Source organism: Ovis aries, chromosome 3 (genome assembly GCF_016772045.2).
Source record: "Ovis aries strain OAR_USU_Benz2616 breed Rambouillet chromosome 3, ARS-UI_Ramb_v3.0, whole genome shotgun sequence".
Classification (NCBI taxonomy): domain Eukaryota; kingdom Metazoa; phylum Chordata; class Mammalia; order Artiodactyla; family Bovidae; genus Ovis; species Ovis aries.
This window is the reverse complement of record NC_056056.1, coordinates 201,736,913-201,763,212: the sequence shown is the minus strand read 5'-3', so window position 1 is coordinate 201,763,212 and position 26,300 is coordinate 201,736,913. Positions and strand designations below refer to the sequence as shown.

The window sequence follows — 26,300 nt, the reverse complement described above, 5'->3', positions numbered from 1 at the left end:
ACCAGTCACTGGGCAAATGCAAAATAAAGATATGACTGCCTTCACGAGACAGTCTCAATCAACCTTAAGGAACCAGCTTTCTATTAGAACATGCCTGGTCGAGCCCAAAAGAGGTACACGTGTTGTGTGACAATTAATAAACTCTTCTTAATAGTGATTATTTCCTCCCTCCTGTTATGCTCTCAGTGTAGAGACACCAGAAGCCTCCATTTAAGAGCCCAGATCTGAAAGCTGGAGACCAGGGGAGCACAGGTGTTCTGCACTCCTTCCCTCCTGTTCATTCGACAAAGCCCAAGTCCGAAGGCCTTAAGGGTCCACTGCAAAATGCCATGTGTTCCGCCAGGAGATACGATAAATGTAGGAGAAATGGCAGGGTGGGTGGAAGACGGGGCATCGAGGCCAGTGATCACAGTCACCTAATAATCACCTGCTTGGGAACTATGTTTGGAGACTGTCACAGTTCTCACTCACAAATCACAAAAAGCCTTAACAATAATAAAGCAGCATTTCTTTCTCTTCTTCTTATTCCTCTGGACAGTTTCTTCTGTCCTGCGGTGTCTTTAATAAGATGGATGGCATCACTCTATTTTGAAAAATTCTGTCCTCCTTAATATACAATTTCAAAGCTGTGTCTTGGCCTAGCTTTCTTGCTGGCTCACAGCAGTCAGAATACCACATATTATGAAACCACCTGCAATCTACCCCTCCCCCAACCAGAACATTCTCAAGCCCAATTCAGTGGGTTGACATGAAGGAGAGCTCCCCTGGCCTCCAGGGGTAGAGCTGTAAGATCAAGACAGCCCATTGTTTTTTTCCTTATCTTACCTCTTACCCTGTGTCTTCCTCATTCTAAACCGCTTTTCCCTTCATTCTCTAACACTTTAGGGAGCAATTCCATTAAATGTAATAACAGTGTAGTAATACAAAGAACATCATTTTCTAGTGCTAATAACTTTAATTTTAAAACCACTTGTGTGCTCCAAAATTTAGTAAAGCCGCCATTTCTCATCAAGGCCAGCAGACATCAAATTCGAAGCATTAAAGTTCTCTTTCTCTGGAGTTGGTAATCTAAGTACAGGGGAATTGAAATGCCATTTAAAGTCAGATTTGCTTTGATGCTCACGTTGCCGGCTTTCCTGATGGAGACTCATTTCTGTGCATAAAACAGACACACAGAGTGCCAGCAAAGGGACCCAAGACTGTATAAGGAAAGCATGACCACCTGCAAGAGGGCCAGCCGTGCATGACCCTCTAGGCACCCTTTCTGGATCCTCTGTGTCCTTTCTACTGTTTCCTGTATTTACTCTTTCTGAATCAAACTTTAAATTTATGGGATTCAAATTTCACAGCACTGATAGGGATCACACTTTTTAGACTGGTCCTCAGGAGAGAATCAAAAGAAAATTCTCCCATTAGCACCAAGTTCAAGTCTGTGCAAATGCTAGCATTGTCTTTCACCCTATTCTGTTCATTCTCTCTTGTGTGTACTTGTTTGATTTTTTGTGACCCCATGGACAGTAACCCACCAGGCTCCACTGTCCATGGAATTTTCCAAGCAAGAATACTGGAGTGGGCTGCCATTTCCTCCTCCAGGGGATCTTCCTAACCCAGGGACTGAACCCAAGTCTCCAGTGTTGGCAGGCAGATCCTTTTACCATTGTGCCCCCATTCTGGTTTGGGGGGCTATAAAAATGGCAGCTGAACTGAGAACAATGACTTGCAATCCTGGTTGCCTCTGAGAATCAACTTAGGAGCTTTTCATATATGTGCATGCCCAGGCCCTTGGACTTCCCAGGTGGCGCTAGTGGTAAAGAACCTGCTTGCCATTGCAGGAGACATAAAAGACACAGGTTCAGTCCCTGGGTCGGGAAGATCCCCTGGAGGAGGGCATGGCAACACACTCCAGTATTCTTGCCTGGAGAATCCCATGGACAGAGGAGCCTGGCTAGCTACAGTACGTAGGGTTGCAAGGAGTCAGACACGACTGAAGCAAGTTAGCATGCATTCCCAGGCTCCTACCCCATCCTATACACCGAAATCGGAATGTTGCTGTGGGGGACCCTGGGATCTGTACAGTTTCTTAAACCTTTCAGGGAAATCCTAACACATAGTCAGGACTCAGAAACACTGACATGGAAAACTCCAAACACAAGGAACTGAAGACAGCTTGGTGGCAAGTCAGTATATCAGTGCCTCCCCGAGGCTGTTGAGTCAGCATCAGGTGGTACATTTGAGAAGCCTCCTGTGTTTGGAAAGGGAAAAGGTTAACTTCTGATGATCACAGCAAACACAGCTTATTTGCATTACCTCACTCTCTGTTACTGCTTCTACCCCAGCCACCCCGCCCCTGCTCTCGGGAAATGTTTGTGGGACTCAGGACTCATTCCCCAGCAAGACTCAGCTTCTGGACCGGTCCCCATGGTTTTGAGCACATAGTAGGTACCGACTGACGAAAGAATCTGTTCCTTGTGCTGATGAAAGAATCTGTAAAAAGCCGATCACATGGAGGATGGTTCAGAACACACAAGTGTTCCACTCGGCTAGTCTGGGTTAATTTCTCTTTTAACTTTTTATTTTGTATTGGGGTATAGCTGATTAAAAATGTTGTGATAGTTTCGTAAATAGCGAAGGGACTCAGCTATACATATACATGTGTCCATTCTCCCCCAAACCACCCCTCCCATCCAGGCTGCCACATAACGTTGAGCAGAGTTCCCTGTGCTCTACAGTAGGTCCTTGTAGATTATCCATTTTAAATATAGCTGTGTGTACATGTCCATCCCAAATTCCCTAACTTAACTCTCCCTTCCTCCTATCCTTTCCCCGGGCAACCATACTGAGTAAAGCAAGCCAGACGGAGAAGGAGAACTATCATACGACATCCCTTACATGTAGGCAATAAAAAGAAATTATACAAATGAAGTCACAAAACAGAAACAGACTCTAAGACTTAGAGAAGGAACTGACGGTTGCTGGGTGAATTTTGGAATCTGCTGAATGTTTCTGTTCCCGGAAGCGCTTCCCTGAGGACTGAGCCAGCCGCTAGAGGTCGCTCTCAGCCAGAGCCTTGGTCAACTGGGCATCAAAGTAAAATCACAGGCAAGCGAAGGCTGCTAGTAGCTTGGGGCCTGGTGGCCTGCTGTCTATGGGGTCGCACAGAGTCGGACACGACCGACGTGACTTAGCAGCAGCAGCAGCAGCAGCCTGGGAGTCACAGCAGCACAGTGGCTCCTGTTTCTAAGCTTGTTGGAGAGTGAGCACACGACATGTGCGTGGGGGGGAGGGGAATCCGATTCCTTTCCAAAGAATATTCTTTTATGAGGTTTTGAGTTTGCAGGTGGCTAATAATCTGTGACCACGAGATCAAAGAATTCAGCTGCTATCAGCGATATCAGAAGGATTCTTTGCTCCTCCTCAACTCCACTATCTCGTTCTCTATCAGAGGAGATCCATCACAGTCTTGTGTCAGAAGGATCAGGCAATTCTGGAAGCTTTTAACAAATGTATATTGAAATTTTGATCTTGGTTTCTGAGGCTCATTCCTCTAGCCTCTTCAGCAATCCACTCTGTTATAAGAAAAATCAGTCTAAACAAGGAGACGGAAAGAACTTTCTGTGGATGCTCCACCGCTAGTGATGCCAAGCAAATGGATGGCGTGTCATTTGTATGCCTAGCACCCAGGGCCCAGCACAGTGTGCAGGACATAAAAAGGGGTCAAAAACTAACAGTGAATGAGATATTAAGAAGTAGAGAAAGCTACCTTCTTCATATCATGTTTCTTTCGCTCCCAAAGCACTGCTTTCCCTCTTACCCAGTCTCCAGCCAAGAGTCGGACACAACTGAGCGACTTCACTTTCACTTTTCACTTTCATGCATTGGAGAAGGAAATGGCAACCCACACCAGTGTTCTTGCCTGGAGAATCCCAGGGACGGGGGAGCCTGGTGGGCTGCCGTCTACGGGATCGCACAGAGTCGGACACGACTGAAGCGACTTAGCAGCAGCAGCAGCCGCAGTCAAGTATTACCCTTAAGCAAATCCAAACTTATCTGACCTGTCAAAAATGAAGAGCAGCCTTGGAGGACATCTGTAAATCATGACAGGGGCCAAGGTCTTGTTTTGTTTTATTACAAGCCCCTGACAGTGTTTTTCCACATGTATGTCACCTCCAGGAGCCTTGCTGGATCTCAGAACAGAAAGTCCACTCTCATTTCAGTTCAAAGGACTTTCAGGTCCAAGAATACTACAAGTGGTTGCTTTTTCATAGGCGTACTTAAAGGACTTTGGAATATACAGGAATATGGGGGGAAAATCAACCATTCTCATTGGAAAGGAAGGTATAAGACAGACCGCAGCAAGGCTGGGTAAATAGAGACGTGACACAGCTTGGGAAAGGGAGGAAAAGAAAGACTCGGTCTGGGGTGTCCTGAACACATGTGCACAGATATCTCTTCCTGGACTGTTTCCAGGTTGATCACGGCTTCAGGACAAGAATTCAGCAGAGCAGTCAAGAAAGGATATTATTATCAGACTTCTCCGTCCCGAGGCTAATGATGTGTTCACCTACATCACAGTTCAGCTCAGTTCAGTCGCTCAGTTGTGTCCGACTCTTTGCGACCCCATGAATCGCAGCACGCCAGGCCTCCCTGTCCATCACCAACTCCTGGAGTTCACTCAGATTCAGGTCCATCGAGTCAGTGATGCCATCCAGCCATCTCATCCTCTGTCGTCCCCTTCTCCTCCTGCCCCCAATCCCTCCCAGCATCAGAGTCTTTTCCAATGAGTCAACTCTTCGCATGAGTTGGCCAACAAGGTCACGCCCATCTGACCTCCTCAGTCACAGAAAGATGGACAGTGTGGGGCAAAGTACACCTGGAACCCATCAAGACTTGGGTTTGAAACTCAAGTTTATCCGTATGTGGAGTAGGCAAGTGATGGAACCTTTCCAGATCTCAGTTTCTTTCTCTGAAAAATGGAAGTAATAATGCCTCTGAGCAGTACTTTTAAAATGAATAAGGCTATATAAAACACTTGGCACAAAGTAGTCACTCAATAATCTTTTTTAAAGTAAATTTTCTAAATTGCTGAAGCTTCGTGTTTTTAAGTATCAAGCTTTTTCTTGATTATAGGAAGCATTTTCAAATGGAAAATTTCAGAAAGGTAGTATAGAGTTCACTGATGCCTTAAACAAAAGATAATCAATATAATTTAAGCTCTTATTGATGACTTAACAATGCCTATGCTGTTTTGCTCTACAGGGATGCTTTTAAAGGGGGTATATGTTTTCTAAGGAGTATAAGGCAGTCTGCCCCAAATGATCTTAGACAAATGTTCCTTTCAAGGTCTTCCACTGGATTTTCCTAATACTTTCTGCGCCTCATAATTGTATTTATTTCTTAATGCCATCAGTTCACCTACCCAACTCCCATCCTATTTATTATTTCTAAGCTCTTGTCATCTGGGAAATCAGAGAAGCTAGTTATCTCCTGACACAAATGGTCACCTACCAAACATAGAGCCTTGACTTTGTCTCTCTAGTTAAGGGAACTTGGATTTTTAACTGGGCCTATTACTACCCAGGGCAAAAACTAAATTAAACTAGACTAAGCTGAACTGCCAGCTTCTCTTGCAGCTAGCAGTGCCCTGATTTGACTGATTTCTGACAGATGGGCTAGAAGTAAAGTATGGGCCTTCTGGGTATTCTTTTTGAAAGGAAACAACCTGCCCTCCTTCCTTCCTAACTTCATTCTGCTGCTTAAAGCAGGCATCTTTAGCATGGGGATAAAGGCCACACCCTATAAACAAAAGAGTAGAAAGCTAACAGGAGGAGTCTGGGGCCTGATGACCAGGCAGCCACCATACCAGTTCTGGACAAGCCACCAAAAATATGTTCATGAATCTTGTTTAAACTGAAGGGCTGAAGGAGATCAGCCCTGGGATTTCTTTGGAAGGAATGATGCTAAAGCTGAAACTCCAGTACTTTGGCCACCTCATGCAAAGAGTTGACTCACTGGAAAAGACTCTGATGCTGGGAGGGATTGGGGGCAGGAGGAGAAGGGGTTACAGATACTCTATGCCACATTTAAACCAACTGTCCCACAAGCTTCTTAGAAATATGTATTAAAATTACAGTATATGAACTCTTTAGATAAAATAGGCCACATTCATTTTATGGTAAGATTTTGTGTCCGTGGTTTTAGCTCAAAGCCCTTTTCTGCTTTCTTTGGGATTCTTGGTTATGTTCAGTGCATCCTATTGCTGAATTTATGACCCCTTCTCTCTCAGGTAAAGGAGGTAAGTCTGTATGTGAACACACGTGAGATGTGGGAACAAAACATAGCCTGTGGGGGGCTTTCCTAGTGCCTCACTGGTAAAGAATCCACATGCAATGCAGGAGATGTGGGTTCAACCCCTGGGTCAGGAAGATCTCCTGGAGAAGGAAATGGCAACCCACTCCAGTATTCTTGCCCAGAAAATCCCATGGACAGAGAAGCCTGGTGGGCTGTGGTTCAGGTCAGTTCAGTTCAGTTGCTCAGTTGTGTCCGACTGTTTGCAACCCCTTGAATCGCAGCATGCCAGGCCTCCCTGTCCATTACCAACTCCCGGAGTTCATTCAGACTCACGTCCATCGAGTCAGTGATGCTATCCAGCCATCTCATCCTCTGTCATCCCCTTCTCCTCCTGCCCCCAAATCCCTCCCAGCATCAGAGTCTTTTCCAATGAGTCAACTCTTCACATGAGGTGGCCAAAGTACTGGAGTTTCAGCTTTAGCATCATTCCTTCCAAAGAACACCCAGGGCTGATCTCCTTTAGGATGGACTGGTTGGATCTCCTTGCAGTCCAAGGGACTCTCAAGAGTCTTCTCCAACACCACAGTTCAAAAGCATCAATTCTTCGGTGCTCAGCTTTCTTCACAGTCCAACTCTCACATTCATACATGACCACTGGAAAAACCATAGCCTTGACTAGACAGACCTTAATCGGCAAAGTAATGTCTCTGGGGCAGCAAAAGAGTTGTACACAACTGAGCGACTGAACAACAAGGACTTCCCTGGTGGCCCCATGGTTAAGAGTCTGCACTTCCAACTCAGGGGGTGCAGGTTCAATCCCCAGTTGGGGAACTAAGATCCAACATGCTGTGTGGAACTGCCAAAATTTTTATTTGGGCTTCCCACGAGGCTCAGTGATAAAGAATCCATCTGCAATGCAGGAGACTTGCAGGTGACAAGGGTTTGATCCCTGGGTCGGGAAGATCCCTGGAGAAGGAAATGGCAACCCACTCCAGTATTCTTGCCTGGAGAATCCTATGGACAGAGGAGCCTGGTGGGCTACAGTCTATGGGGTCACAAAGAGTCGGACACGACTGAGCGCGCACACACACACAGCCTGTGGGATCACTCACCATTTTGAGTCATAATCTATAATACACTCAGATACCTGGCTTTTTCTCTACCTACTCAAAATGAGAGAAATTTGACTTATTAGTATAATCTATGTAATAATGAATTATACTATAATGCCATTCTATTGTGCTATTTCACTTGAACAAAAGTTTCTGATAGATTTTTGTTCAATGACCAAGAAAAGTACGTAGGAATATCTGCAAATGCTGGTGGGAAAATGAAAAGAAAGTAAGTGTCAGAGTTTTCTCTGTTGATCCCCACCGTCTATCTGTGCAGTGATCAGACAAAGCCCTCACAGCTCTGTTGTAATGAATCTGTGAGACGATGGACATGAAGATTCCGTGTATTAAAATGGTCACTTTGATCATCATCAGCCATGATCATGAATGAATTGAAGGTACTGATAATCAGGTTTGATGTCAAACACTAAATGGTCTGTGACATACATCCTCACCTGGACCACACATCCTCATCTGGATGCCACCCTGACCTCTTTTAAGGAGTGCTGAAAAGGACTGCTTAGAATGAATATGATACGGTTATAGTGTGGCTGCCACGGCTATTTCTGCTGCTTCACCAGGGAAGATCTTTCCTTCAGAAAAAAGAAGATATCTATGGACTTCATGATACAGACCCACTGGCCTACTATGTCTATCTCCTTTACCTAAACAGTAAATGTGGGGTCACTTAGCAACCAGTCTTACAGCCACCAAGACTTTATAAATGAAATCAGAGTGGATGGAAATACCTTGTTGATATTCACCAGAGCTAACTGCAGGCAAGTCACATAGAAAGATTCTTCCCAACTTCTGTCCCATCTACAGCCCTTTGCGGGCAATCAACAATACGGTCTCAGTGACAGGAAGAAGTGGAGACATTTTCTATGTGAAATATTTTCACCCAGTTATTTGAATAATTCTTTATTCACCTGAGAGATGCCAAAAGTGAGAGTCACTAAGTCGTGTCAGGCTCTTTGAGACCCCCATGGACTGTAGCCTGCCAGGGTCCTCTGTCCATGAAATTCTTTACTCTTCTCCAAGAAGAGTGAAGTGGGTTGCCATTTCCTTCTCCAGGGGATCTCCCAGACTCAAGGATAGAACCCAGGCCTCCTGCATTGCAGGCAGATTCTTTACTGTCTGAGCCACCAGGGCAGGGTACACACAAAAGCCCATGCTGTGTGGATATCTAACGCACATGTACATAAATGTGCATGCCTGTGTGTCCATGTGCAAGAACTCCACAGGGTCACGTATGACCACAGAAAGCTAAATACAAGAAAGCTTTTAAAGCTTGGATAGGAAAGCTGGGGAGAAAGAGAGAGGGGCAGCAAGAGATCAGTGAACAGAACACCCTACAGAGAAAGATGGAGAAGAATAAGCAGGAAGGTGGGGAGCGGTGTGAGGCAGCGATGAATGAGGGACAGTGAAGCCGGAGCAGCGAGGGAGGCAGTCAGTCGGCAGCCCCCCGCCTGCTGCTGCTGCTGGCAGCCGGACAAGAGGGAACAGATTCCAGCAGCAGGGGCTCTAATCTGTCAGCAGCAGTCCCTACATGTGTGATCGGCCGGCCTAGCTTGGGGACTGGTGCCAGTCTGGGCCCACTGACCCCACTGGGCCCTCCTGGAAGAGAATGCGCCACTGATGAAACCTTGAAGGGCCGGGGAGGGCTTCCTGACCCCCAGCCCCAGCCACTGCCCTCCTCCTCCACCTCTCCGGGTGCCCCTGTGTGCAGCATGGGGTCAGTTCCCTCAGCAAGCCCTTCTCAAGGTCAGCCAGGCCCAACACCCCACTTCTTCCAGATCCTTATCAGCCACACCAGTTCCTGGAGGATTCTTTCCGAGAGATGACCATCTACGCATCCATGACAGCTCCACTGGAGAGGAAACGGAGAAAGGCTCAAACCATTACTTATTTAAAACGTGCGAGGTCTTACAGAGATGCCAAAGCCACAGAACCCTCTCTACTTTCAAGAAGCTTGTGTTCATTAAGCTGACCTTGGCCGGCCGTGGTCCAGCCCTCACTCGGGCTTCCAGCCCATGTCTGTAACCATAAATGACAGCACTAGCGCTTTCTGGCAACTCGCCTCCGTCCTTACCGCCACCCAGCCAGCCTTTATCCTCTGGTGGGAAGAGAGAGCAGATGGAGAAATGACTCCCACTCAATTCCTAAATAACACCAGCTTCGATTCCCATTAACTGTGAATTTGCACCCTTGTCTGGGTAAGAACAAGGGAGCAAGGATCATGGGGACGTTGCCAGACCTGGCCAAAGGTTACCTGGGGAGCCCTGGCTGCCTGCCAGCTCCTCCAAGTCTGTGGTCAGGCGGCCAAGGGGGGTGTGTTCTCTGCAGAGTGTGGCTCCTCCCAGTGGGACCCCTGGGTTCTGCCGCTGCCCTGCCTCCAACAGCCAAGGGACAGCTCTGAGATTCTGTCCTCACATTTGTGAAATCCATTCACCATCCTACCTACTCTCTCTCTCTCCCTCGAGAATACGTACCTTGAAAGGGCTGGATGAGATGAGCACCGAGGCCTCTCACAGCTGCGATGATGCTCTGATTCTAAGGGCAGCCAGGGCTTCTTTAAATCTTGATTACTATGCAGCAGGGGGAGGGGCTGAAATCCAGGCACCCCAGACAGACCCAGACATCACATTGCCCGAGCCTGGGCTTCGGGCTTCTTACAAACGTAAAATGGGCATAATGGCTCCCGCTTTCATTCATGCTTTTATGCACAAATATTTATCAAGTGCCTACAATGCAGACAACAAAATATTTTAAAATAAAATTTATACAACATGTCAGATAAGTGCTACAGAGAGAAAAAAAGCAGGAGACGGGGACAGGGAGCTTGGGAGGGTGGGAAGGACAAGCTGCCCTTAAAAGGGTGATAAGAAAACGTTTCCCAAGGACATTTGCGTGGATCAGGATTTTTGCAGGGATCCAGTTAGATAACCGCACTATGCCGGGTATGCAGAACGCATTCAGAAAGGCAGTCAACACTGGAGTTATTAACTTTGCCAGCCTGGCTGACAATGGGGCTGCTTTTGAGCATGTACTTATGACCATCTTCTTAACCCTGACCATCGCCACCAACCCACATTCTGAGGCTAAGCGTGCTCTGAGGATTAGTCTGTCTGCTTCCTTCATGGAAAGCCACAGCCCTGCACTGCTCTTGCTTCCTTTCTCCTGACACCATCCTATTCCTCCCCACAGATCCTGGACCACCTATGCCTTCTCGCCCAGAGCAAGTGGGCATCCCATCCCCTCCCCAAACTGTCCTCAGTGGAATGGAATTCTCTTCCCACTCACTCCCCCTCTCTATTTCCTGCCTTCTCCTCCAAATTGTAAATAATTTTTTAGAGGAGGAAAGAAGAGAGTGAGGAGGAAGAGGAGGAGGAAGAGGAGGAGGAAAACGAAAGAGAAGAAAGAGGAAAGAAACACCAACTGTAACAGTGTGTAATGAAATGTGTTAATCACTCAGTCATGTTCGACTCTGTGAGACCCCATGCCCTTCTCAAGGGAATGCTACCCACTCCAGTATTCTTGCCTGGAGATCCCATGGACAGAGAAGCCCAGTGGGGTACAGTCCATAGTGTCACAAAGAGCTAGACATGGCTGAAGCGACTTAGCACGGCACAGGACTGATTCCCTTCTACAAGGGATCTTCTTAACCCAGGGACTGAACCCAGGTTTCCCACATTGCAGGCAGATTCTTTACCGTCTAAGCCACCAGGGAAGCCCCAACTATGTCACTGGTAAGTAACGTCAGCCATAGAATTCAATAGTGACTAAGGAAGGAATCGTGTAGAGGGTCTCAGTGTTAAGCAGTTCAGAATGCTCTTCCCTGAATTTAAGGAAAAGGAGTCAGACTCACTTACTGAAATGACCATCTATATATCTGACATGAGGAAGGTGAAAGACTACAGAAAAACAGGAGAGCTTGAATAACCCTCACATTCAGCCATTCCTCCATGAATAGTTAAAGCTTGCTTTGCCTGAATTACAATCAGCAATGAATATATCTTTTATGATTATTAGATTCTTCTGTTATTTTCTCAAATTTCTATTTCCTGCTACACCACTGAGCAGCTAAAGTCTCTCTATACACAGACTGTGTCTTGCCTTACTAAACATTTCTTGTGAAAAATGGAGCTTTCCTTAGGTTCTAGTGAGTGAGTGTGAGTGAAGTCGCTCAGTTGTGTCTGACTCTTTGCGACCCCTGGACTGTAGCCTACCAGGCTTCTCCGTCCATGGGATTTTCCAGGCAAGAATACTGGAGTGGGTTACCATTTCCTTCTACAGGGGATCTTCCTGACCCAGGGATGGAACCCGGGTCTCCGGCACTGGAGGCAGACGCTTTAACCTCTGAGCCACCAGGGTAGACTTCTTCAATCAGGTAAAGACCACCATGCCTAACAGTCCACTTAGAACAATGCATTTGTGGAAACTTTTGACTCACATATAAATTCTACGAAATGAACCTATAATAACTATTTGCCTTACCTTCAGTCTGCCTGTGCTTGGCACACCCCTCATATTTAACAACAATAAGAGATGGATGGGGCTTCCCAGGTGGCACTAGTGGTAAAGAACCCACATGCCAAGGCAGGAGACTCAAGAGATGCAGGTTCCATCCCTGGTGGGCTATAGTGCACAGGGTCGCAAAGAGTCTGACACAACTGAAGCAACTTATCATGCACACAAGAGATAGGATCAACCAAGCTGGTCTTGCTCACAGTGCCTAAAAACTAACTGACTCGACTCCTAGTTCATTTCTTAACCTCTCAGCATTTTTCAGGCCAGGAGAGTCAAAGAGGCATCGCATGGGAACGATCCCGCTAACATAATGGTTTGAAGGATGTGGCATCTGCCCCAAGGTTAGAGGAAGATCGTGTTCATCACAGCTCTTTTAAAAAGAACCTAATAAAGAACCTTCCTTCGCATCCTCATCCCTCAAAGACCTCACTAGAGGAGGATTCTGGCCTTTTGAGATGGCAACTTTCACGGGGAAGGAAGAATTTGGGGGTGGCGGGGGTTAACACAAAACATTTGTTGAGTAGGAAAGCTGAGGACACCAGGGGAAAATAATTAAGCAAGATTCAGGTGGTACTAGTAGTAAAGAATCTGCCTGCCAATACAGAAGATGCAAGAGACGAGGGTTTGATCCCTGGGTCAGGAAGATCCCCTAGAGAAGGAAATGGCAACCCACTCCAGTAGCCTTGCCTGAAAATTCCAGGGGCAGAGGAGCCTTGTGGGCTATAGAACATGGGATTGCAAACAGCTGGACACATCTGAGCACAGCAACAATAAGATAAGAGATTTTCTATATTGAGACCTCAAAGAGCAACTGCTCTTTCTACAAGTCCCCAAAGTTGCTATGGATGAAAAACAAGAGTGCTGGGTCCTCAAGACAGAAGGGGAGCCCTGAGGTGAGCAGCAGGTACACCATCAAGTTTCAGAAATATGCTGGCCAGGTACTGGAGGCCCACTGAGAAGGAAATTCACCGTCACCTGTTTCCCTAGGGAAATGATAAAGGAAACACACAGATACGTGCCTATTTCTTGTTGCTCAGTCGTGTCTCTTAGGGATCCTATGGACTGCAGCACTCCAGGTTCCTTGTCCTTCACCATCTCCCAGAGTTTGCTCAAACTCATGTCCATTGAGTCGATGATGCCATCCAACCATCTCATCCTCTGTCATTCCCTTCTCCTTCTACCCTCAATCTTTCCCAACATCAGGGTCTTTTCCAAAGAGTTGGCTCTTCATGCCTACTAAAAGCTACCAATCTTCTCTAGCTCAGGGGGATAAGAGAGGCTTTAGACAACTTGCCTGATCACTTCCTAAACACTTCCAGATCATCCGGTAGCAAAAGGTTTTCAGGCTTCTCTGGGCAACTAAGATTCTTCACTTCAAGCATGTATGGCATAAGAAATTCTCCAACTCTTTCAACCAAATAAAGTTCCCAGTTGGAACAAAATGTTCTCAGCATGTCTTGGTATAAGGGCTCTGTACTACATTTACTAATAAGGCATAGATGAATGCTATAAAGTTCTAACAGAAAATGAATTCCTATCAGTATACCAAGTAGGACTGTCATACTTGGCCAAAAAATAAAAAATAATACAGGAGCCCTGTTACATTTGAATTTCAGATAAACAACACATTATCTTTTAATATTAGTATGTCCCATGCCATAATTGAGTCAGACTTACGCTTACAAAAATTCGTCATTTATCTGAAGGTCAAATTTAACTGGGTTTCTGTACTTTTCTTACAATCCTGGTAAACAGCTTTGTCCAGGAGTCTGTCTGGATATAGGCCCCAGGCTTCCAAGAGCTAAGAAGTTATCAATAAGGAATTTGGATTGATGGGGGATAAATAACATTCATTTGACAGTGAAGGAAATAGCTCATTTTAAGGATTCTTTGTGAGAATGCTTATATATCATTAAAAAAATTTTTTTTCCTCCTGCAACTAACAAGTGTGTGCATGCTCAGCCAGTCAGTCGTGTCTGACTCTTCACAACCCCATGGACTATAGCCCGCTAGGCTCCTCTGTCCATGGAATTTTCCAGACAAGATTATTTGGGTTGCCATTTCCTCCTTCAAGGGAGCTTCCTGATGAAGGGAGTGAACCAGAGTCTCTAGTATCTCCTGCACTGGCAGGAGAATTCTTTACCTCTGAGCCACCTGGGAAGCCTAAATAACAAGTAAATCCCTTTGAATATGTGTTTCTGTTTGGGATTCAGGGAGAGCATAGAGCCTTCTGTCTGTGTTCCCCAAGTCAAGACTTAGGAACGTCCCTCATGTGGAAAGAAAGCCACAGTCTCGTCAGGTATGAATGAGGGCCTTCCCTCCCCTTGCAGTATTGCTGGGGATGGACGGACTACAGGGTCTGTGAATGTTCCTGGGTTTTCAGAAGGTGAGGCAAGAAGCCATTTCCTGACTCTGTCTTCCTGGTGCCAACCAGGGGCTACGTGCCCCCCGATATATCCCGAGGAGCCTTCCTGGGGCTGCTGCTGTTGCGGGGAGCTAAGCATCAGGCCAAAGGAAAAGTCCTCCTTGGAAAACAGCTCAGCATCTGCAACAATTCATTTGCAAGATTTCCTGCTGTGGCTAAATGCGGTGGCTGCTTGGTTTGTTATTTAAAAGAGTGACCCTAGTGAGACCAGAGCTCTGATGGGAGTGGGGAGGGGCTGATTTCAGATCAGGAGGAGGAGGAGCACTGAGGATGCCTAATTGAATTCCACTGATGAACTTAAAGAGTCCCTGTTAGTCAATCCCAATCCTTTCTGGATCCTAATAGAAAAACTATTCGAATACTAGTGTTCAAATACTAAGAGAGGCTAGGCATTGGATTCTAGAGCCAGGGGCAGCTGCACTGGGGAGAAGGGGAAGGAAAAGGCAACGGAGAAGTGTGTGGGCTGCGGGTCCATGGACAGGGGAGATATCCTGTCCAGGGGAGATGCCCAGCAGGCAGTCAGAGACAGAAGCCTGGAAGAGTCAGGGAACAGGAGCAGAAGAGAACCTTCACAGAGGAAACAGTGGAGATGCGCTCTGGTAAGCCTGGTGAGCCCTTTACATGCGGCACTTGGCAAACTGAGGGAGGACGGACTGTCTCTCTGCTCTGCACTGGTCTCAAGGAAAGTGTGAATAGCCTGCACTGTGCCATCTTCGCTCTGTTTAGGACCACTGTGCACAAGAAGGTGAAGGTGGGCGTCTGTGGTCCTCTTGACAATAAGCTTTAAGCAAGGAGGACGGAGGACTGGTACTTCCCTGGTGATCTGGTGGTTAGGACTCTGAGCTTTCACTGCCTAGAGCCCAGGTTTAATTCTTGGTGGGGCTACCAAGATCCCATTTTGTGGACAAAAAAAAAAGAGCACAGAGAATGAAAGAGGCTGCCTTAGTGGCCAGAAAAGATGGCAACAAGGTTAAGAACAATTATGGTTTCAAAGATATGGTGATTGGAAACCAGGCTTCACAGATAACTTTTACAGTCTAACATGAAGTCAGCCAGATGAGAGGTACTATCTTCAGATCGCAGCTCACCTAGAGGAAGTTTTAAGATAAAAGCAGGCATTCCTAAACCGTATTCATGGACCCTAAGGGGATACCCACTTGACTTCCTTGGGTTCTTTGGCGGATGTTTTCATCTCGCTATTCCTTCGTTATTAGTTTTGGTTTTCATGAACAAATATTTGGAAAAATCATCTGAATCAGATTTGAATTTAACACTGACAATGAGGAGAAAGCATGAATGTACAGAACTGAACACACAGTAAGATTTTAAAGGAAACGCCCCTTGTCTTGAAAAGAGGAGCAGAGCAGAGACGCTCCTGCAGGGCAGGGAGGTACTGGGTGATGGGCATCTCGGAGATACGTCCTGCATTCGATCCAAGGATCCTTCTCATGCTGCGTGAACAAGGCAGACAGAAGCGTCCCTGATTCCACAGAGCATACAGGGAAGAGAGGTGATAAAGCACATAATGATGATCGTCTTTATTGGAAAGGCAGAGGATGCAGGGCAGGTGTGTAACAGAGTGATGTCAGCCCAGGGCTTGGCTTGCAGAGGAAGGGATGCCAAGACTGAATCCTGAGGGACGATGAAAAGGGGGCAGGAGAAGAGGGCAGGGGCACCTGGGGAGCACACTTAGGCAGCAGTAGGGGCTGGAAGGGAGGGAGGGCATGGTAGGTTCAGCCTGGCAGGAAGGTGGCATTGAAGAGAGAGAACTGCAAGAGACAGTTTTGGAAAGCCAAGAAGGCTCACGCTGTGGAAGACTCTATAAACCATATTAAGGAGCTGGGACTTTATTACAGGAGCAATGAAAAGCTGCTGAAAGGTATTAAGCACGAGAGTGATGAAATCACATTTTCATTTTAGATCACTCTGACTGCAGAGGAGATTTAAAAGAAGCAGAACTGGGAGCCAGAAGGTGTTTAGGAGGCCCTGTAGCAATGCGAGTCAGCAGAGGTGGGCTGTGATGCAGCGCACGGGTCAAAGTAAGAGAAGGCTCTCCAGGGAGAACCCACAGACAAGGTCATGGTTGGCTGGGGCACCAAGGACATCTTGGATATTTTTATTGTAGGCACTGGGTAATAAGAGGTAGTCTTTATAAGGGGCTTCCTGGGCGGCTCAGTGGTAAAGAATCCGCCTGCCAGTGCAGGAGACCTAAGAGATACAGGTTTAATCCCTGGGTTAGGAGATCCCTTGGAGTAGGAAATGGCCATCCACTCCAGTAGTCTTGCCTGGGGGAATCCTATGGACACAGGCGCCTGGCAGGCTATAGTCCATGGGGTCACAAAAAGTCAGACAGAACTGAGTGACTAAATAACAACATCCCTTTATAAGAGGTGCCAATTTCGCTAGAAGAGCGTGGGGAGGGTTGATGGGAGATAAGACAGCAGTTGAGCTCTGGATATGGTGTGCTCTAGGGCTCACAGCATCCAAAGGAGAACAGATGTGGTCATGGTTAGAGGGATACATATGGGGCTCAAGGGAGACTCTGCAGCCAGAGACATCAATTTGGGGGAATTTACAGACATTGCACTCTCGGCAATGGATGAGAAATCTAGCAGAGGGGCTAGGACAGAACCCTGAGAGGCACCAACATTTAAGAGAAGTGTAAAGAAACAAACAAGCTGGGAGGCCAGGACAGATCTGCCAGGAAGGCAGGAAGAAAACCAAGATAGTCTTTAGCAACAAGTGGGAATAACGAGGAATGACAGAGAGAGCAGGGAGTTCAAGGCGGGGGAATGTCAGGGCTGGATCCCAGGTCCAGTCACAGAGAAACTACCTTTAGTTCCAACTCTGAACTGGCAACGTAAGTTGAGACGCTATGGAGTTCAAGTCCCTTCCAGAAGTTAAATAAGCATTAGTTGGTACACATTCAACCTCCTGTAAATACAATATACTTGAACCTCTCCAGAGTACACTTTCTAATATTTTATTTTTTTTAAGCTGGGCGGAGGGTACCTGAGTATGAATTAAGTTTTTCTGAATATGTTTCTATGTGTCTGATATAGTTCACAATAAAGGTGAAATGGATACCCAAAATACATTGTTGAGTGAAAGAAAGTAAGGTTATCGCACAGTATGTCTGGTTAGAGTTTCATTCATGTAAAACTGTAGATTCATCTCCACACAGGGACACATGCATAGGGAGCTAGTTAGAAAGATGGCCATTGATTATTTCAGCAATGATTGTTTCTTCAGATTTAAGGTCTTCTTTACTTTTGGGGGGCCTCTTCCATATTATTTGAATTTTTATTGGCGTATAATTGCTTTACAAAGTTGTCTTAGTTTCTGCTGTACAATGAAATGAATCGGCTATTGGGCTTCGGTGGCTCAGTGGTAAAGAATCTGCCTGCCAGTGCAGAAGATGCAGGAGATACCGGTTCCACCCCTGAGTCAGGAAGAGCCCCTGGAGAAGGGTCTCCCTCTTGGACCCCTCTCCCACCCCGCAACATCCCACCCATCCAGGTCACCACCTGTAGCAGCTTTGGACAAATAACAAAACCACAGAAGCAGATACAGAACCTGTACCTGACTTGTTTATACAATGGCCCCTATGAGGATGTCCTGCCAAAAAGCTGGATTCTAACTGTAACCCGCCAGGCTTCTCTGTCCATGGGGAGGGGTGAGGCCAGGGAAGCAGAATTCCACCCATATCTTCTCATTCAGTAAACCTAAACAAGGGCAACCATAAAAGTTTTCTCTACAATGGTGTTCTCACTTAATCTCAAAGGCAGAGAGAGGAGAAGCAAAAAAAAAAATTTTTTTTAATTAAAAAAAATTTTTTATGTAATAATAATAAAAACAATAAATGTTCAATGAGCCAAAAAGAAAAAGACATCACCATACATGTAACATCTATTTCTGTCATATTTATAATGTCATATCTGTAAAGACAAACTATTAATAACTAATTCCTGGTGGTGAGAACACTGTTATTTGTTGTAAAATTCTTTGTATTTACTAATTTTTTAACTTTTTTCAATAAAATCAAGAGTATTTATTAGAAAACAAAAATAAGCCAAGGGACGAACTCTCTTCACGTGCCTACAGACTCAGGCACAGCATCATCCCGAAGGTAAGGAGCCAGTCCTCTCTCACATCTATGCCTGTCTCATCTTTCCCAGTGATCAGGTGTGTAGCCATCGGAGAGATCTGTGTTCAACTCCAAACTCAACCTCTTAGTCTCAGCATGACCTTAGACAGCTTACACCTACAAGCCTATTCTTTTATATCCTAAAATGCAAGCAATTTTCAAAAGCTGCCTGGTAGAGTTGTTGCCTTGAGGGTTAAATGAGGTTGAACACACAAAACTCTTAAGAGGAAGACCAGGCATGTGGGAAGCAATCGAGAAGGAGGGGAGCTGTTCTGTATTTCTTAAAACAAGAACAATCGCACAGCAAGCTCTGAAGCTGGGTCGCCCCCACCCTCACTGGCCCTCCCAGTGGGAAGCCTTCAACCACAGACACGGTGAACGGCTCTTCCCGGCACGTGAACCTCCGACCTGGTCTCCGGAGCCCCCCTCCAACGTCCACAGTCGGTGCGCCGTCTGCCGCACGCTCACCTGTTCAGCATATTGGACTGGTAGATCCTCTTCTCGTGGGTGTTGTAGCAGCTGCTCTTGGGCTCGGGGATGAAGCTGTGTTCCGACAGCATGTCAGAGGCCGCGGTGGTGATGATGGCGATCCCGTCCCTCACTCTGGCAGGGAGGCCGTAGTCCCACTCATCATAGGACACAGAGACCAGGCCGGTGGGGAACTCCGAGGGCACTGTGTCCGTGTCCCCCGCCACCAGACTAGGCACAATCCACGTGTAGCCGTAGCCGGTCAGCCCTACTGAGTTAGCCACTTCGAAGATGTAGGTGGCCTCTTCCTTAGTACAGTAAAGAAGAATGATGGGGCTCTGGAGTTTCTTGAGCTGGTTCTGGATTTTAGAATCCCCGTCGTCCAAGGACATGTCCAGCAGAAGGACCTCCTCCAGCTCCCAGCCCACGAAGCTGTTCTCGATGGTGCTGCGAATCTTGTTGACGAAGTCCTGGTAGCCAGGGAAGTAGGTGGTGACGATAGAGAAGATGTACCAGTCATACTCCTCCATGATGTTGAGCATCACGGAAGCCTGCTGTTCAATGGACGGGCCGAACTGGAAGAACATGGAGGATTCATCCTAGAGCGGGAAACATAAAGAAAGAAAAAGAGAGAGAAAAGTCAAAACAAAGATGGTGAGGGAGAGCCTGAACCAGCTGGACACAGAGGTTTGTTTGTGTCAATTACTCTTTCCACACTGATGCCTTTAAAGAGGGATATGTTTGAATTGCAAACATCTGTAATACTCTCCTTCTTAAAACCTTCCCCTGGAGAAAACCAACCTGGGTCTATGCTCTCTTTGAAGTCCTCGAGGCTACTGCAGAGCCCCAGACAGCCTCTCAAAATCAAATATGTTAGTATTTCTAGAGCAAAATGTAGGAAGAGTCACAAAAAGCAGGATAAAGACTAAATGGCCTCATGTCAGTTGAGGTCAGGGTTTGCTGTCAAATGAGTTATATAAACACAAACTTGCTCTTTCCAATTTTTGAGACTTTTGGATTCATCAGTTGTGGGTGTGTTTCATTCAATTCGGGGAATAATCCAAAATGCCCTCAATCTGCCCTTAAATCTACCTCAAGTAGGGAGGGGGCAGCTGAGTGGTCCAGCAGGTGAGTGGCACTCAGGTATGGCAAGCTGGGAAGTGCACTGTAGCACAAGATTTGATCTCTGCATTGTCTATAAAGACATAACTGTTAAATGAATAGCACATGGAGTTTTCTCTCTGTCTTCTACTCTGGTAATGAGGCATATAGGTTAGAATGAGGCACAGTCAGTCTACATAAGCTACAAGTTACAATGACTTGTCTTCAAGGTCATCTGTGATTAAGCCTGTATTTGAGAACAGCGTGTAGAGAATAGCTCTTTCTCTTTCTTCTATAATGCCAAGGGTCTCCGTCTGACCTGTGTATTACACACAACCCTCTGTCAATTCTAAGCATCTTATGTTTTCTCCCACTTTGTGAGGGAGAAGCCCTTTTACATTTCTCCCATTTGAAGCTGTATTCCACCTACCATTTGGACATGTCAGGCCCTGCGTTTTATCTCCATCTTACAGCTAGAAGAATCTGAAACCACAAAATGAAGACCCTCTCAGCCTCGTCCTTCTGTTTCAGTCTATTTTCCCCTGATTTCCTCCTGGGTAATGGCGTCTCTTTTCTTGGTCAGTGGCCCCTGTCTCCTATCTGATGGTTTATCTCCATTTTATAACTATCCAAGCTAACAAAATTGTGTTTTTAATTCAAAGGGGGCAGTGCTTTTTTATCCCCAAAACCAGAGCTTTGAAGCATGGTTACAAGAGATCAGGCTTTTAAACAAAATGATGCAGTGATTTCTTAGTTCAGAAACATATTGTTGTACAGCTGAGAAACTGCTGAGTATTTTTTGGGCACTCGCTATTGAAAAAAAAAATGCAGGCTGGGAGATATCCAGCTGGTATCCAAAGACCCTGATTCGGCAGCAAGAGCTGCCAGCCCAAGGCTCTGCCAGGGCTGGGTGTGCTTCACGTGCCTTGAACTCTTCCCATTTTCTTCCAAGTGATCCAAATGAAACAGGAGCTGCTCAGTCATGTGGGGTTAATTCCTTCCGCTGTGGGTAAAATGGTGCTTATAACAGCTCCCTCCTCTGGCTTAAACATACAGTCCAAGAGGAGCCTCTTAGGATCATGGGACTCAGGGATATAGAGAGGGTGGGGTACCAAGAATGCATGGGGGAGGGAATGGAAATTATTTCAGAGTAAAAGAAAGCCCAGGGCCAGATGGCTTCACAGGTGAATTCTACCAAAAGTGTAGAGAACAGTTAACACCTATTCTGTTCAAACTCTTTCAGAAAACTTCAGAGGAAGGAAAACTCTCAAACTCATTCTATAATGCCACCATTACCCTGATACCAAAACCAAAGATGCCACACACGCACAAACATTACAGGCCAATCTCACCAATATACATGGATGCAAAAATCTTCAACAAAATTCTAGCAAACGAAATCCAACACCACATTAAAAAGCATCGTCATCAAGTGGGCTTTATCCCAGGGATGCAGGGATTCTTTGATATATGCAAATCAATGAATGTGATACACAAAATTAACAAATTGAAAGATAAAATGATTATCTCAATAGATGCAGAGAAAACTTTGGACAAAAATAAGCATCCATTTATGATTAAAAAAAAAAAAAACTCTCCAGAAAGTAGGCATTAAAGGAATATACCTCAACATAATAGAGGCCATACATGACAAACCCACGGCAAACATTATTCTCAGTGGTGAAACCTGAAAGCATCTCCTCTAAGGTCAGGAACAAGACAAGGGTGCTCATTCTCATCTCTATTATTCAACCTAGTTTTGGCAGTCCTAGCCACAGCGACCAGAGAAGAAAAAGAAAGAAAAAGAATCCAGATTGGAAAAGAAGAAGTAAAACTCTCACTGTTTACAAATGACTGACACTACATATAGAAAACCCTAAAGATGCCACCAGAAAATTATTGGAGCTAAGGATAAAATGGTGTTTATAATGGCTCCCTCCCCTGGCTTAAACAGACAGTCAAAGAGGAGCCTCTAAGGACTATAGCAAAGTTGCAAGATATAAAATTAATACTCAGAAATCCCTTGCATTCCTACACGGAACAGAATAGTGATTTTTCTTTTTTTTTAATGCACCCAGCCCCTGCTCCTCGTCTTCCACTTCAACGCCAAGTATACACTGCTCTTCAGGTGACACTGACCTTGTTCTTGGGTTACAATATAGTGTGGGAATCCAAGACAGCAAAGCTTAATTATGACAAGACTTGTCAGGGACCCACAGAAAACCACAGTAACAGGAAAGGAAGGCCCGTGACAGAACAACTTACCCAGAATGGTTGTGATCACTTTAAAGTGACAGCCATGTGTTTCCCTTGTTACTTTCAGCTAAACTGGGGAGTTTGGGAGATTCTCAAATGAGATGCATTATCACTTGAGTTTTCACCAGCCCAGTGGACATGACTAAGGGACAGATGCATCCAAATATACCTTAAAATGCACAGGCGTAGGATTAGATGGGTAAAACTACTGCCCATTCTATGCTAAATGAACATATCACAAGGAGGTTCTTGAACATCCACAAAGCTCCAGCCACAGTGAAGCCACAGCTGATTCCAAAACACAGCTAGAGATAGCCTTGAAGGAAAACCCATGGGCATCCATAGTCAATGAGCCCATGCTAATGAGACTGAATTTAAAAGACAGCCAATCTACTGTATACCAACCTGACTCTCTCCTTTTTAGTCTTCTCTTAAAACTCCCTCACAAAAATAAATGAGCTCTTAAAGAAACTGCCAGCTATTATGTGAAGAAAGCCAATAAACAGTGAAAGTAAAAAAAGGAAAAATTAATATGGTTTCAAGTTACCTCCACCACATCCTTATCTTACCTACTAATTCTATCATCTTCCATGATCATCCTTTTCTGATTTCCTCCACTCCTGTCAATGCCCAGTTCAACCATCTTATCTTGCCAATCCTTCATTAAATAAGGAGGCCTTACAAGGCGATTTTATCTGGGGCACCAAGAGGAGGTTAATGAAACCAAATGGGAATCAAGAGACAAAGTTATAGCTTGGACAAATGTTTCCTGGTATAATGAGTGGTCCAGCATTATTAATTTAGTTGACACATCAATCTGGTATATAGCAGTCGGGAACGGAACAGCTCTTTTTCAACAAAGCTTTGGGCTAACTATAAGTTGTAAGCAGTGACAGCCTTTGCAAATTATGGTCACAGCCACAAATCAAAGAGCAATCTTGATGTGTGCATGGAGTGGAAAGGACTGTGGCCATGCATCCATCTTGGCAGGCTCCCAGCATGCACTGTGATCACCATAAGAAGTAGCATCTTCTAGGATGAAGGACAGGGATATAACTCAGCTCACTATGCTTCCCCACTAACATTTTTATCTCCTGGTGTCATTACAAAATGTTATGTGCACAGGTCCTTGGAGCAGTCTCCTCAGATTCCCAGTCAAATTTATTATATGAATGTACTTCTTCAACTTGCCTCCAGAGCTCCTTTAAAGCAGTCCAAGATAAAGGGTTGCTATGACTAATAGGTACAGCCAGCACAGGGAAGCTACGATGGGACATTAGAGCCTGTCAGTCTGGAACTGTTATGGTGAACCCCATCATGTCGGTGTTCATGGTGTTTATTTGCTAATAAGAAGAAACAAAAACAAGTCCTATTTACATTCTACTAACTGCCTCAGAAAATTGCTGCCTAGAAAATTAGCAGTACATGAGATTCTTCTTCTACATCACTGAGGTCCCTTAGAGATTTGCTTCAGACATAAAGGATATACTAGCAATGGGGTTCAGCTGCCAGTTCACCTTGGGAACTGCCTCAGCTGAAGAGCAGACCCTCACCCAAAGTGGATAGAGTGTACGGAAGGACTGGTGGTCATGGAGTCTAAAGACCTGGTCCTCCTGCCTTAATTCTGGGCAACTCTGAAGGATGTGTCTGTCTTCAGAACTTCCCACAAGGTTCCGTTAATATTGCATCAAAGGACTTCCTCGGTGCTCCAGTGGTTAGGAGTCTACCTGCCGATGGAGGGGACACAGGGTCTATTCCTGGGCCAGGAAGATCCTATATGCTGCAGGGCCGCGAAGCCAGAGCACCACAATTAGTGAAGCCAGTGAGCCCTGGAGCCCATGCTCTGCCACAAGAGAAGTCACCGCAGTGAGAAGCCGGCACACCGCAACTAGAGTGTAGCCCTTGCTCGCAGTAGCTAGAGAAAGCCTGCGCACATCAACAAAGACCCAGCACAGTCAGAAATAAAGAAAGAAAATACTGTCTCACACTGTATTTCTCCCTCTGTCTACTCCTGCCTTTCCATTCAGGGCGTGTGGGACTGGAGAGCATTCACTCCTAAACCTCCTATGCACCAACTTCACCTCAGATCACCTTCTCAGGGAACCAAGCTGGAGACTTTATCCATTTCCCTTTTCCAATGTGGAAAAGTGACAACTTGAAAGTGAACATGGTATCTGTTTTCAAATATAAAAATGACTTACATGGTAGAAAACTACGTCTCTGCCCATTGGCTCCAGAGGAGAAAACTGGAACCAGTGAGCAGAAATAGTAAAAGGCACCATTGGGCTCAATGGAGAAAGTACATTTGCAACAATTATAGCTGTTTAAAATGAAATGGGCCTCGTAAGGTAAGGAGCTTGCTGTCGTTATGAACATTCAAAAAGGAGCTGGATTATTAACAGATAAAGGGATTCTCCCCAGCACTCCATGCGGAAAATGCCAGGCTCATCTCTCAGGCCTATTTCAAAAGTCAGCTTTTTTTATGCGTATTGTCTTTTCTGACGTTCCCAAGTCAATTCTCTCTTCTCTGTGCGTTCACAATATTTTATACATGCCCCATCACCATATTTATTTATCTAAAAAATTTTAATGAAGTGTAATTGATGTACAATATGATATAAATTATAGGTGTGCAATACAGTGACTAGCAACCTTAAAATTTATACTCCATCTATAGTTATTATAAAATACTGGCTATATTCCCCATGTTGTACAATGTTTCCTGCTGGCTGATTTTATACCTCATAGTTCGTAGCTGTTACTCCCTCCTCTGCGGGAATCACTACTTTCTTCTCTGTATCTGAGTCTGTTTCCTTTCTGTTGTTATATTCACTAAGTAAGTAAGTAAGTAAGTAAAGTCACTCAGTCGTGTCCGACTCTTTGCGACCCCGTGGACTGCAGCCCACCAGGCTCTTCAGTCCATGGGATTCTCCAGGCAAGAATAATGGAGTGGGTTGCCATTTCCTTCTCCAGGGGATCTTCCCAACCCAGGGATCGAACCCGGGTCTCCTGCATTGGAGGCAGACACTTTAACCTCTGAGCCACCAGGGAAGCCCTGTTATATTCACTAGCTTGCTGTTTTTTTTTTTTTTAAGATTCTACATATAAGTCATATTATTCAATACTTATCTTTCTTTGTCTGACATCTCATTTAACATAATACTCTTCAAGTCCATTCCTATTGATGCAAATGGAAAATTTTCATTCATTTTTATGGCTGAATTGTATTCCATTGTGTGTGTGTGTGTGTATATATACACACTCACAGACTACACCTTATTTATCCATTCATCTGTTGATGGACACTTAGCTTGCTTCTATATCTTAGTAAGTGTACATGAGGCCGCCATGAACACTGGGATACACGTGTCTTTTTAAATTAGTGTTTTGGGTTTTTTCAAATATATACCCAGGAGTAGAACTGCTGGGTCTTATGGTAGTTCTTTTTGCCTTTTGATACTGTTCGTGGTGTTCTTGCAACAAGCTTATTAGAGTGGTTTGCCATTCCTTCCTCCAGAGCTGTGGTTTTTCCAGTAGTCATGTGTGGATGTGAGACTTGGACCATAAAGAAGGCTGAGTGCCGAAGAATTGATGCTTTGAACTGTGGTGTTGGAAAAGACTCTTGAGAGTCCCTTGGACTGCAAGGAGATCAACGAGTTAATCCTAAAGGAAATCAACTCTGAATATGCATTGGAAGGACTGGTGCTGAAGCAGAAGCTCCAATACTTTTGTCTACCTGATATGAAGAGCAGACTCATTGGAAAAGCCCATGATGCTGAGAAAGACTGAAGGAAAAAGGAGAAGAGAGCAGCAGAGGACGAGATGATTAGATAGCATCACCAACTCAATGGACATGAGTCTGAGCAAACTCCAGGAGACAGTGAAGGACAGGGAAGCCTGGCGTGCTGAAGTCCATCGAGTGACAAATAGTCAGACACGGCTTAGGGACTGAAGAACAACAGCAATGGTAGTT

At 45.4% G+C, this 26,300-nt stretch overlaps 1 protein-coding gene and 1 non-coding gene across 2 annotated transcripts in view; both read right to left on the bottom strand.

Annotated features, from left to right (window-relative positions):
* The window catches only part of GRIN2B (glutamate ionotropic receptor NMDA type subunit 2B), a 528,935-nt gene that overhangs the window by 241,759 nt on the left and 260,876 nt on the right, over positions 1-26,300 (bottom strand). Inside the window, exon 4 of the mRNA XM_027967851.3 lies at positions 18,971-19,569. Coding sequence (XP_027823652.3) covers positions 18,971-19,569 — 599 coding nt within the window. The remainder of the gene's footprint in view (positions 1-18,970; positions 19,570-26,300) is intronic.
* Positions 25,307-25,378, bottom strand: TRNAW-CCA (transfer RNA tryptophan (anticodon CCA)). Its single transcript has one exon. It is a non-coding gene; the product is annotated as a tRNA-Trp (tRNA).